At 41.6% G+C, this 13,672-nt stretch overlaps 2 protein-coding genes across 2 annotated transcripts in view; one reads left to right on the top strand and one right to left on the bottom strand.

Moving 5' to 3' along the window:
• The first annotated feature begins 89 nt into the window (after positions 1-89).
• harbi2 (harbinger transposase derived 2) lies at positions 90-3,599 on the top strand. Its single transcript, XM_058074984.1, has 4 exons — positions 90-744; positions 822-937; positions 1,013-1,124; positions 1,220-3,599. Exons 1-4 carry the CDS (start codon positions 312-314, stop codon positions 1,591-1,593), a joined length of 1,035 nt encoding a protein of 344 aa, XP_057930967.1. The 5' UTR covers positions 90-311; the 3' UTR covers positions 1,594-3,599.
• mxd4 (MAX dimerization protein 4) overlaps positions 2,852-13,672 on the bottom strand; it is a 26,621-nt gene continuing 15,800 nt past the window's right edge. The window contains exons 4-6 of the mRNA XM_058074996.1: positions 10,194-10,308; positions 9,320-9,482; positions 2,852-8,599 (exon numbers count right to left, since the gene is read on the bottom strand). Of these exons, the coding sequence (XP_057930979.1) occupies positions 8,421-8,599; positions 9,320-9,482; positions 10,194-10,308 (457 nt within the window). The 3' untranslated portion in view covers positions 2,852-8,420. The remainder of the gene's footprint in view (positions 8,600-9,319; positions 9,483-10,193; positions 10,309-13,672) is intronic.

Here is a 13,672-nt window from a genome sequence, read left to right as displayed (position 1 = left end):
TGGCTTCATTTTCAGGGAGCTTTAACAGCAGATGGATACTGTTTGTACCATTCGGAGTGGCTAGCCGTTAGCTTCAAGCTAGGCCAAGTTTGCCGAGGAAGTTTTATGTTTTTATGGACGTATGACTGACAAATCATGGTGGCTGCACTGCGAAGCAGGGTATTCTCCCCAAGAATTATATATTTGGAGATTACTGTAGGTTCAGAAAAGCCGTGCAACATCGGCTAATCTGCTCAGAAGCTCGCCCACTGACCAATCGCATCCGATCCTACAAAGGCCACACCCACTGAGTCTTTCGTTGTTTGTGAAAAATGGCCTCACCGTTTATTGAGGACCCAGTGGAAATCGGTGCACGCATAGTACGAGGCTCGCTGAGAAAAGCGAGGAATTTCCGGGACCGACAAAATCCTTTGGCATTTCCGGATGAATTCCTTTATGACCGATACAGATTCACTTCGGAAGGATTGGCATATCTGTGCCAGCTTTTGGGGCCCAACGTGGCCAATGACACACGGCGAAGCGGTGCGCTGACAGTGCCACAAATGGTCTGCATTGCGTTGCGTTTCTTCGCCACGGGGACCTTCATGTATGCTGTGGGGGATGCTGAAAACATCAGTAAAAACACTGTGTGCAGAAGCATCCATCGAGTAGCACAGGCACTTATTGAGCTGCTGAACGTGTTTGTCGTGTTCCCTGGCCATATGCCCGCATCAGCCATCACAGAAGGATTTCTTGCCATTGCCGGTATAGAAAAAGCCGAGACATAATAAGTCCTTCATGTTGTCTTGTTGGAAATAACATGCAATGTATTAATTTTTCAGGATTCCCCAGGGTGCTTGGAGCAATTGATTGCATGCATGTACCCCTCCAGTCCAGTTTGGGGGAAAATGAGGCTGATTTTCTAAACAGCCAGTCCTTCCACAGTCTCAATGTGCAGGTACTCATTGGAGATGCAGAGTGAATTAAAATCTCACATTAGTGAGGCTACACTAACCCGTATGGCTCTCTGCAGATGACTTGTGATCATAACTGTATGGTCACCAGCATCGATGCCAAATGGCCGGGATCGGTTCCTGACTCCCGGATCTTCAGTCAATCCACCCTGTGCCAAGGGTTTCAACAAGGTATGGTTATTTTAATGTAATAGCAATATTAAATGTCCATTATTTCACTATGTTAAAATGATACCAATCAGAGCAATATCCCTTGTCTTCATCAGGCATGTTTAGAGGACTGCTGCTGGGGGATCAGGCCTATCCATGCCAGCCTTTTTTAATGACACCTTATTCTGACCCTGATGTCGGACCACAAGACAGATTTAATATGGCCCTAGCCAAAACCAGGGCCAGGATAGAAATGACCTTTGGCTTGCTTAAGGCCAGATTTTCATGCTTGCATGGTTTGAGGGTGACCCCAGAGAGGGCAAGCAAAATTATTGGTGCCTGTGCTGTGCTGCACAACATCGCAACCATTAGAAAAGAAAGAGCACCTTCCGTCACCCTACAGCCACCCGAGGTTGTGGATCCAAATCCATCGGATGACCCCACTGGTTGTGCTGCTAGGGAAGCAATAACAGCACAATTTTTTTCTTAAAAGCAGGCCTTTTATTGGATATTTCCTTTATTTTCTTTTTTTGGAAAAACAGTCAAATATCATTCAACTAATAGCTGCTTGAAAATAAATATTCCATGACCTTATTGTCATGTCGGAATTTTTCCCTTTAGGTTTTGCCTTATTTAGCAATACAGTGAGCCCTAAATTTCAATTTCCGCACCTTTCAAACACAATGTCTGCTAACAGTGCATTATCTAGTTATGATTATTGTTATTATTACAGTTATGTTGTTACTGGGACTGTTGTGAGATAATTCAAACCTGCAACAAAAGCATGTTGTTGAAGTGATCAAGTCTGGTGTTTGTTTCATTGATCATTAAAAGTAACATGACTGACATCTAGTGACCAGTGTAAAATTAAAACTACATTCACAGTTTGAATGCATCTTTCTAATGCTTTGTAATTTTATTTTAGTTCATGTCGCCATTTTTATGCTTGTAAATGCATCATTTAGGTCTTTCTTTTGGTGGAATCATGAACACTGACATTAACAGACGCAAGTGAGGCCTGCAGTTCTTTGGATGTGGTTGTGGGGTCTTTTGTGACCTCTTGGATGAGTCGTCGCTGTGCTCTTGGGGTCATTTTGTTTGTCTGGCCACTCCTGGGAAGGCTCATCACTGTTCCTTGTTTTTGACATTTGTGGATAATGGCTCTCACTGTGGTTTGCTGGAATCCCAAAGCTTTAGAAATGGCTGTATGACCTTTTCCACACTGATAGATCATAATTAATACCAGTTATGTTTTGACGGGAGATAAATCACTTTTTCCACACAGGGCTATGTAGGTTTGGATTTTTATTCTCCATTACTAACAAAAACTGCAAGGTCATACATGTTTGCATTTAATGTAAATATATTCTTGTAGACTAATCAATTAATTTAAGATTGTAAATAAATATGTTGTCATATACGGATATACAATACATACAGTAAATCTGTGTGAGGCAATAAAGAAGCTGAGGCAACTTTTATGTATAAAACATTTTAATTATATTACAATGAGAGAGTACACAATACCTTCAAGTGTTTGCTAAAACGTAGCCAGCACCAGGTATTCGTACACACAAACATGCGCGCGCGCACACACACACACACATACACGCTCATAGTCTCACAAACAACAACAAAAAATGAACTTTATATAACATCTTCTGAACGCATAATACACATCTGCTAAAAGGAACATATTCACAGGTCTCTGGCACAGAACCCTCCCCTACTAACCAACTACTCCTCTGTTCCATACACACCCGTACATATCACAGGTGTCTTTTCATATATATTTATTATATAGTTAAATCTCTACAAACATTGACCTAAAGCCTACCTAAGTACTTAAAGCTATCTGGAATTACGAACATGAACTCACAGTTCTAGTCATTGGGCATGGAAAGGTTTGAAAGTGACTATGTATTTGGCAGGAATAATGATTTGACAAGCACCAATGCACAGTAGGTGTTTCTGTCTTTCTCCGCAGCCTCCTCCATCATCAGCATTACATTGTGCTTTTGTGTTAAATCTCTGTGCAACAGCTACACCACAGCCATGATCATGCCTCGCCTCCCACCCCTCCCCCGTCCCCATCCCTCCAGAGGCTCTTAAATCACCCCGCTTGGAGCTTCGACATCCAACAAGAACGCATCTCTGAGGGCTTTACAGCAACAGTCGCTGATTAATAGATACAATCTCTACTCTTTTTTTTTTAAGAAAATACATTTTCCAAAAGGCACATTGTTATTAAGATTTTCCATAGCGGCTAGCAAATGCATACAGTACAAACTAAATGGTACCATTGGAAGTCAGCCACTCACATTCTAACAAGGATTATTAGAGCCACAATGAAAAGACAACAAAAACACTGCAAGAGTAATGTCACAGAATTTAGACAATAAAGTTGGAATTTTATGAGAATTAAGGAAAAGTTGACAATATTTGGAAAATAAAGTTGTAATATTACAACAATAAACATGTAATATTATGAGGAAAAGGCCCAAAGTGGTAATTTTGTGAGTGTAAATGTATACTTATTATACTCATTTAACAAATTTTCCCCTCAAAATGTAAAATATTTCTAATAATTTCAACTTTTTTCTCAGAATTGGAATTGCAGTAAGGCAAAAAAAAAAAAAAAGAATTGGAATTTTATCCCCCAAATTTTAACACCGTTTCCTCTCGGAATACATTTTTTTCCCTAACAATTTTCAAAAAAAGTTTCAAATTTTCAAAAAAATCTGGCCTTTTGCAATTTTACAAATGTTTCTCATAATTTTAAAAAAACAGAATTTGACAACTTTTTTCCACACAAATTTCAGAAATTTTTCCTCATTGTAGCGTGTTTTTCCTCTTTTTTTTCACTAATTTTAAAGTGTGTCTTTTCAGCATGGACCTCATACTCCTTGGTACAGACTGTGTACGTGTCTAACACTGAATGATTTTGTGTAAAGTCTCATCACCAATGATCATCCCACTCGCTCGTCCATTCCTACAGGGAGGTTCTGTGCGAGAGAGTCATCTTTATGCCATTAATATAGTTGAACTCAGTTAACCAACAGGCTAAAAAAAAAAAAGTCAAACGCTACAAACAGTCATGTACACATCATTGACATGAATGTAAACTGTCAATGACCACAAAAACAGCTTTTTTTCGTCTCTATTTTTTTCTTTGCCCTCCTGCAGTGTTTTGAAGAGAGTGCAGTTAGGAGGTCATCAAAAAAGAGTTGGTCACCATTAAATGCACCACAGAGTCAAAAAGCACAAACCACCTGGTTGTTTTCCAAAAAATAAAAAATAAAACAAAAACCCTCCCCGCCCTTAAAAAAAAAAAAAGCACACGGTGGTCATATTGCTGTGTCAGAATGGAAGGGTAACACTGATGGAGCCGAGCACCGGGAGGCCAGAGGATTAACGCCGGAAGCTGCCATCGGTTGAAATATTCTTGAAATCGCTCCTCTCCCGGTGATGCCCACTCAACTAACACAAAGTCAACTCATGAGAAAATAAAATAAACCAACAAGCTTCAAGCCTCGACAATTCAAGCCCCCCCTGGTGACCGTTGGGGGGGCTGACTAGAAGCTGCCATGGGACGTTACCAGTGTGTGGTTTTGTGTGGTCATGACATAGGCTTCACTGGCAGGTGGTGGTGGTGGTGAGGGAGGGAGGGTGACCCGAGAGGGTGACCCGGGAGGGTGACCCGAGAGGGTGCAGGAGCTTTCCTTGTGCAGCCCCTGCTGGTTGGAAGTGTTTGTGGCGCGTCACTTGTGATTGCGAGTGGATGGGTGGGATGAGGAATTGGAGGAGTCTGTTGGAGGGGGGGGGGGTGCCGACCTGAGTAGGGACTGGACTGGGTGGGGGACTGGTTGGGAGGGAGGGAGGGGGGGTGCTCACCAAGGCACAGAACACAGCAGGAGAGTCACTCATGATATAGAATCTATACAAACACTCACCGCCCACCTCATTAAGTACACAATCTAATGAGACTGTATTAAACACTGCCTTTACAGAGATAATAATTCATTGTAACTGTCAGAGAGGACGTATATGAAGAAGAAAAAAAGAAACATAATATTAATAGGGAAAATTGTACTATGCCAAAAATTAATCGTTGCCAAGTAATATTAAAAGAAAAAAGTTATACACATTTCACGGACAAGGTTCGGTAAGCATGTGTATCGAACAATTTGTGACACAGCGACACAGTTCCGGTTGCTACCTTGGCACGATACCGCCTTTGCTAGCTGCTGCTCATCACCGTGGCTGATATTTTGTATTTGTCAGCGCTACCGTGATTGAAACTACTGCACGGATTCCATTGTTGCTTGTGCTAGTAACCATCAGTCGCGGTGAGTCAAGCTTTTGTTTTTAAACCAATATATTGTTAATTGGCACCATTCGCCGGGCTGCACATTCAAAAGCATATCAAGCTAACTTCTAATTTAGCTGAGCTACAAACACGGGAGGCGTGACCCATTTAATGGCTGTATTTTTAAAACGGTCCAATCATTAAAGTTTATATTACAGCCGAACATGTTTCCAAAATACCTATAATTAATATATCATTTTGTTTGTTAGTTTTTCATATGCTATGGTGCTTTTACCTTACTTTTTTGATGTGCGCCCAGGTGGCAATGTAGTTTTGAATTGAGACCCCATTGAGTTGAATGAAATTGTTGTCTAACAACAACATTTAAAAAAGTAACCAACGGTAATATAGATGTATATAAATGATGTGTAAAAAGTCCTAACTGACAGCATTATTACCTCTGTAAAGGTCTTTGTATTTGACATTTTGTATATTCATACATACTAAGTCAGTTTTGTGTGTGTTTATGTGTGTATATAAGTATATACACACACATACAGTATATTAATAAGTATGTATGTAAACACAAATATGTGTGTGTGTATACGTATATATAAACCACTTTTTGTATTTCTTTCAAAGAAAATATGTAGGAAAATAGAATACAAAAGGTAATGTGAGAAATAGAGTACACTGGCGATTATAGCTTCTTCTTTTTTTATGTTTGAGAACTTTTAGGTCTTTTCTAGTCTTTTCTAGTTTTTTGGTGAGGCCTGACATGATGAAGTGGCCCCTTTTTTTTTTCAAAGTGTTGCTGCACAAAGCTTGCAAAAATAGCGAAAGAAAGCGACAGAAGCGCCTACTCCGTCAACAGTGACTGTCGTTTGTAACCTTAAAGGAAGGTTCGAGAAGAGAGGTTGATCGATCTTGGTTTAACTGAATGTAATTAGTTTAGCTATGAAATAGATACAAAATCCTCAGAAGATGGTGCAGAACTTGTAGCTTTGATTTGTTAATCAGGTCAAGCCACACACTCAAGAAAAGCATGAAAATATGACAGGGCTGCATTTTTAAAAAAGTGTGGGGGGGGGGGAGGCACAAATCTCCCGTGGTGCCTCGTGGTCCACCAGAACCATTGAAACACTCGGAGGAAGCACCCTCCTCCTGCATGTTTTGCTACATCGGTTCGCTACTGAGGAATAGAGTTCCAAAAGGCTTGTTTTTTTTTTCATTTGCCATAGTAGTCCATCCGCACCATATGGTGTTATAGTGTAGTGGTCAGTAGTGTGGAGTAGTGGTGAGGCAATAATCAAAAGAATAACCCACTGACTCTTCTCTGCTGCAGCTCTCTCACTCTTTCAGCTTGATTTTTAGTCTACAAAGTTTGGAATAAATTTGTTAAAAAATATATATATATATATTGTCGTGTCATGAAAATCATCAGCACTAGTCACATACGTGGACAGATTTAGTCCATCTTACCTTGGCTTTTGTTTAGTTTAGCACAAAGACAACGTACAGTATGTAATTTTCTTACACGTTCATTAAGGGAGGAATTGAATCAATGGTTTTTGTTTTAGCGGTTCCTTGAGATAACTTCCACGGTGAATTAGCCCTACGGAAAAATACAATTTCATTTGAATTGTACAAATTAAAGTATTTTATGGTACTAGTGTTTTGGATCATCTTTGCTACAACCAGGCTAACAGGTTGCCCTTGTCTCTGGTGTTAAGCAAAACGTTTCCTGCTTCCAGCGTGGGAACTGTATTGATCTTCTCACACTTGGGTGACTATTGCTGTAAATCTGTGGTGCAGCTTTTGAGGTCCTAAAGTTGTCTACTGCAGAAGTAGGGCTGGGCGATATTTAAAAAATATTGATATTTCTGTTAAGCATGATATCAAAAACAAGCATATCATGCATATCCATATAGACAGGATTTGATGCGGAGCTCTCATGTTTCATTATGGCGCACCCGAGTGCAAGCTAGTTAAAGCATCTGTGTATTTTTCACTGCTTTTTTTAGTGTTTAATAGTGCTATAGTCGTACTTTCTTATTGTTTTTTCGTGCCATACCGACCTCTTAAGCAAGTGTGCAGCTATGGATGTTCATCTTGTTACGTTTGTAACTTGCCTCTTGCTCAATTGTTTGCACTGGGGAGCAGCTGTTAGCTTTGAGCACCCCCCTAGAGATGCGGAGGAGGAGAGGCTGCATAGCGAGAGTGAACAGCAGAAAGGACGCAATAAAGGTTGCTGTATAAAGACGGCATCCACAATGTTTACCGTCTGTCGTCATGGGGAACATGAGATGGAAGCGCTAACCCTGCTGCAGCATGATTGCACTGAAGATTGAATTATATATTTTTTAGATTCTTATTTGCCTTACTTTTGTAGAAAATATCGGGATATATATAAACAAAAACTAAGTACATATGTGGGCATGTGTGTTTTGGTCCATATCGCCCAGCCCTATGCAGAAGAAAACATTGGTGATTTGCATATTTTAAAGCCTTGTCTTCATAGTTGCCTCATGGCGATGACATTGAGCTTTTGTTATGTTGTTTTAAAACCTGTCGTGAACTGGGTGACATTGTCTAACATACATACAAAGACAGGCAGACAGTCTCACACACACACACACACACACACAGAGATTCCCAAATCCTGATTAACAAGTTAAAGCTATCCATCTCACTGCAGAAGTCCCCCACTGCTCTCCCTGAGCCTGCAAATACACTGACTGGCGGTGGATTGGTTTTGTGGGCGGGGCGGGCGTGATAGGACGGGTGTGTTCAGACAGAAGACAACAGGGTGAGGTAGGGTCAGTGGAACAGGGAAGGGGATGTCTGGAAGGCTTGAGTGGCATTTCAGCAAATGGGGTTCATAGGGGGCCGCCTGTGTAGACTGCTCTGATGGAGGAAATGAGCGACACTGGGGGCTGCCAACAGTCACGGTGGTGGTGGTCGTGGGTCGTGGTGGTGAAGAAGCGGGATCATCTGGCCACAGGAGTCTAACAGTGGTGTGGCTGCAATCTGTGGGAATGTGAGGCTGTGTAACTGGTGTCGCTGGAGCTGCTTTGGAGACTGTAGTGGTCCTCCTCCTCCTCCTCCTCTTCTACCTCAGGGTCACTGATGCTGTCCACGCTGTCTGCCTCGCCGGGGGTGAATTCCATACCTTCGATATCCACCTCTGCACACAAAAAGAGAGGAAATTGTAATTTGTCCATTGATAGACTTGAGGATTAAAACAAGATTTGGCGAGCAAAGTCTTAAATATTGCATTGCATTTTCTGTAACAGCGGCCTGCTCTTTAAGTGATCACCAGAAGCTTCATCCAATTAAATAAATAAATGCCTTACTGCAATAAATGCCTCAGTAGCTCTGTTTTTGTGCTAAACTAAAAACTGAATACATATTTAAAGACAAAGCTTTGTGTTATTTGTTATTAGCACCAATTGTGGCGTTATTGCTTCACCCTCCCAACCTTAGAAGGACAAAAATGACATTACACTGATGCTCTATGAAAATAGCATAGTGGTATTCCAAGCTGGGACCCATGTGTTTTTATAGGAACAATCCTAAAGGTGCTACACACATGCAAAAGGCCAGCAAGAAATCTACAGCCTGTAGCTTAAGAGAAAGCCAGATTTCATTACGCAGTGTGAGGTGTTAACCTATTGACCCGGGCAATCACCCGAGGACAAGGTCGAAGCTGATTATCAAGTCACTAAGATCACTATGTGGTCCAGAGGTCAGTGGACAGCAAAGAGCAATTGAACTATGGTGCTGGAGCAAACTGTTGATGGAGTGGAAGCCCGTATGAAGAGGCCATCGGGTATACAGTTGGATGAATATTCCAGTCAGCTCTCATATTGACAGATATCCAAAAATGCAGCCTGAATCGGCGTACCTTGCTCAGAGTCGGTGGAAATGGTAGAGCCCATGCTGTCAGTACGGATACGTTCCACAGTTCCTGACACCGACAGCTGCTCAAGGCGGCGTTTGAGGTAGCGGTGCTCTCTTTGCAGCTGCTCCTTCATGTTTAAAGCCTTTCTGTCTTGCTCCTCCAGTTTCTGCACATATGTACAAAAAGGCCATCAAAACGTGTTGGATCCAAACAAAACATGCAAAAAACTGTACTGGCCATCAAAATGTATGCAAATGAAGGTGATAACAAAGACCAAACAAAGTCAAACAAGGTCTATCAGGTCTAGTTTTGTAATAACTATTCAAAATGATTGTCTAAAAGTAAAAAAAAGACGACTTAATTGCATTTCAACATTGTATAAGGAAGTGGCTAAATGACCAAGCACAAATAAACTGCTTTGATAATGTTTTCAGTGGTGAATCAAAGAGCAGTCAACACTATAAAGCCTCTTTTGGAGGCAAGTCAACATCAGGACAATAACCAGCACGTGATATCTCCGCAGAGACGGCACGCACAATAAACTAAACTAAAAATGAAGGGTGACAATTGAATTTTTCCCTGACCACATGACTGTGCTGCTGCTATTGCTCATAAACAGAATGATGAGGAAAGTGAGATTCCTCCGTAGCGTCAACAAAATTGACTGGTATTCGGAAGTGACCATAGATATGCCACTCAAAGAATGATGGAGCCACCACTATGCTAACTAGTATATGGGGTGTTATTACTAACTATTGTGGGAACGACTGGATGAACTCATCCTATGTCGTTCTCTCACCTTCAGAGGTATACCTCAAATGTTTTGTCCATAGAAAGTAAGCGTCTTGCTTTTTTCCTCCCCACATCCTTATCATACCTTGATGTGCATCTTGGCCCTTTTCAGCAAGCTCAGTGTGGTGTGTCTAGTGCTGTCTGGACCCAAAGGCACCAGCTTCTTCAGCTGCTCCAAGTACAGCCGTAGTTTGGCACGTCTACAAGCACACAACGGGAGAGTGAGTTAGCTAATATTGAGGAGCACAATAAATGAGAAGTTGTGACCTTGAAGACTTGGTGTTCTTCCCTTCAGGAAGAAAAATGTTTATGGAGCAAAGGAGATGATCAGGAATGATTTCTTGCAGACTTTCATACTTCAAATGCATGTGCCTGTACTTTTGAATCACTTGAAGGTGCTTTGTTTTACAGTTTGTTTTCTCATGTGAATTAGAGATGACGAATTTGGTCTAAAGTCCATGTTGTGATATACATTGCAGCTTCTTGCAATAATATATGTCATGATATAATCCTTGCCATATAAATTATAATAGTTAACAGATAGACATTGAAGTTGGTAACCCAGTTGTAGTCTACTGGGAGAATCTACAGGCAGCAGCCAGGAGCAAAAGTCATTGTGGACCAAAATTACATCCCTGGGAAGTTTCCTATCTTCTTGAACTACAGCCTCAGAAAACCCTTCATTCCTGCCAAGAGACCCCCCCCCCCACCCCTCTTGGGCTAATGACCCTGAACAGAAGTAAACATTGCACATGTGCAGGTTCAATACAGTACTAGTGACGACAACGCATCTCCACTAATAAAGTCTTGTTTTTGTTTACATATTCTACATAACTCAAAAGGCTGCTTTTATTTGCAACATTTTTTTTTATCAGCGGATAACCTCCCATTCTGTCCTTAGTCCATTCAAATTTGTTCACGAGGGCCTTTCAGTCCTCCATTAGTCAAGCTTGTCCATGAACCATGTCTTTGTTCAGCGTAAACCTTCCCCCTCATCTCTCGTTCCTTTGGCTAACTCCATCTGAACGGTAAACAAGCTCCCAACAATGGGAGGTCTCCACTGGCCATCACTGCAACTACAATAAACCTAATCAGGGAGATGAAGCTCTGCAAGAGGGGCTTCATATGGGTGAGTATGCCATAGTGTGAGCACAAGCGTGCTCCCTCTTGAAACAAGCACAGTCGTTTTCCTGTTTCATCTTCAGGAAGGGCGTTGCCTCTGAGACCTTTTCAAAAAGTTTGTTTCATTTTGAGGTCAGTCAGAGACCGTGAGCAAAGGGTCAGTGACTTAATACATCTTAAGCCCAGGTCAGTTCAGCGTGTTTTGATTTTGTCACGTAAAGGCCAAAGATTCAAAGAAGTGATCCTGTAACACCCTTTAAACCGTCTTTACCTCTCTACAGGTGCATTGGTATTCGCCAGAAAGGGCGTGTGAAAGTTCTCTAGCTCTTTTATTTCTTGTTCTCCCAAGGGGCATTTGCAACAGCCCCTCAACCCCCCCCCCCCCCCCCCTACACACCCCACCCACCCCTTTGGTGCACTCTGCCAACACCAACACGCCCTTGTCCCATTGGAAAACAAGTGTCTTCAGAGGACATGGGCTGGGGCTCCACCTCCAACCTGCCCCAGTCACAGCCACATGAAGCACTTGGACCTCCGCCAGGGGAAGCAAGCAGGAAAGAGCCAGGGGTCTGCAGCAGGAGGGAGTGGGGTGTTTTTCTGCAAGGGAGCAGGTCCGAGCGAGCAAGCGGATGGCTTTCTCTCCATTTGAAAAAAGGACTCTTTGAGTGCAGTGTGCTCAGCTGCACCAGGCAGTGCTCCATACACATCATCCAATTGGTAATTTGAGCCAATGGGCAAAATTCTTGCACCCCATCCCCCCCCCCCTTCTGCCTCTCTTGTAATGAAAAACAAAAACAAGGCGTCGCCCCGTATAGTCTGTCTGACTACACAATTTCCCGTCTGAGAGAAATGCCATTTTTTGATGACTTACTCACACCACTCCTCACCTGTGTGTCAACCGCATAATTTAGCTGGTATGCAAAGACTAGAAATGTGCACAGATGCAGCCCTAAGGTGACTTTAACAATCAATGAGAACGTGACAAGGTTTCAATGATCAACTATGCGGGATATAACAAAATCTCCCGCATAGAATTTCTCTCTGAATGTTCTGAACTCATGTATCCATGCCAGGGAGGCAGAATAGCACAGGACTACATGGATATAGCTGAACTTCCCATTGCTGAGATCATCTTGTTCCTCTTTAGACAAATAGTATCAGACTGTATCAGCAGCGCCTCTACTGGTCATAGCCAAGTGCTCCATTTTGACTCAATTGACTGACATATGTACCTCCACATGACAGATTCTTAATAGGTGAATCCACTAATTATCATGCCCATTGCCCTTTTTTTTGCGTGTTTGTCACACTTCAAGTCACACTTCAGATAATCAAGCTAATTTAAATATTTGTCAATGACAACACAGCTGAACACAAAATGCAGTTTTTAAATTAAGCTTATTATTATTAAAGCAAAAAAAAAAAAATCCAAACCCACATGGCCTTGTGTGAAAAAGTGATGGCCCCCTAAACCTAATAACTGGTTGGGACACCCTTAGCAGCACAACTGCAATCAAGTGGTTGCAGTAACTTGCAATGAGGCTCTTACAGAGCTTTGGAGGAATTTTGGCCCACTTATCTTTGCAGAATTGTTGTAATTCAGCCAGGTCAAATGTAACTACAGGCTTTTTCAGGTCACAGCATCTCAATAGGATTCAAGTCAGGACTTTTATAGGCCACTTCAAATACTGACTTTGGCATCTCTTCATAATGCATGTCCAGATTGTTATTATGGTGTTTTGTCATTATCATTGGAGTAAAAATTTAAGTATTCTCCAAGGGTGGCCATAGAATGTCTTGATCGAAAGCCTCAGTTGCTACTCTCAAAATGTAAACAATATTACATACAGGGGTGTCACAAGATCTTGCAGGATTAAAACATGACAAGATTTCTCTTTAAGAAAAAAATGTCTCTTGGGCAGTAATAAATTAATGAATTGATTGTACAATAAATGAAACTCAACCTGAAGATTTCTGCCGGCCTTAATTTATTGCCATGTGCCTGTGTGTCTGTTTTCCTCGTCTGGAGAGAAATCCATAGAAGAACATTAACAGAGCAAGTCCCTTTGTCAGGCATGCAGTCTTTTTGTCTGGGTGGGTGGAGGCGGGTCTGCTGGCATACACCCAGAGTGCAGAAAGGTGTAACGTAGTAGAAATTAAATTAGTAGATTGCAATACATTGTCATATATACTATACTGTATTTTGTATTTTTGTCATTGCACTTTTCTTTAAAGTAATGTTAAAATCTCCCTGTAAAAGCTAGCTCCTTCCATTGGAGACCTATAGTGTACATTAGTGTAGATTCTATGGGATGTTTACTGTAAGTCTTGTCCGACATCCAAAAACTAATATTGAGCCTCACATCACGCTCTTGTTTTCATGTTGATATCCTAATGCTAACTTTCAACAAGTCCAGACAGAACCCCTGTCAAGCACAAGAC

Source organism: Doryrhamphus excisus, chromosome 1 (genome assembly GCF_030265055.1).
Source record: "Doryrhamphus excisus isolate RoL2022-K1 chromosome 1, RoL_Dexc_1.0, whole genome shotgun sequence".
Taxonomy (NCBI): domain Eukaryota; kingdom Metazoa; phylum Chordata; class Actinopteri; order Syngnathiformes; family Syngnathidae; genus Doryrhamphus; species Doryrhamphus excisus.
This window is presented reverse-complemented; position numbering and strand designations above follow the sequence as displayed.

Coding starts and splice junctions, on each gene's coding strand:
- harbi2 (XM_058074984.1), top strand. CDS start 312: ATGGCCTCACCGTTTATTGAGGACCCAGTGGAAATCGGTGCACGCATA. Junction 938..1,012: donor TCCACAGTCTCAATGTGCAG/GTACTCATTGGA, acceptor GGCTCTCTGCAG/ATGACTTGTGATCATAACTG. Junction 1,125..1,219: donor GTGCCAAGGGTTTCAACAAG/GTATGGTTATTT, acceptor TGTCTTCATCAG/GCATGTTTAGAGGACTGCTG.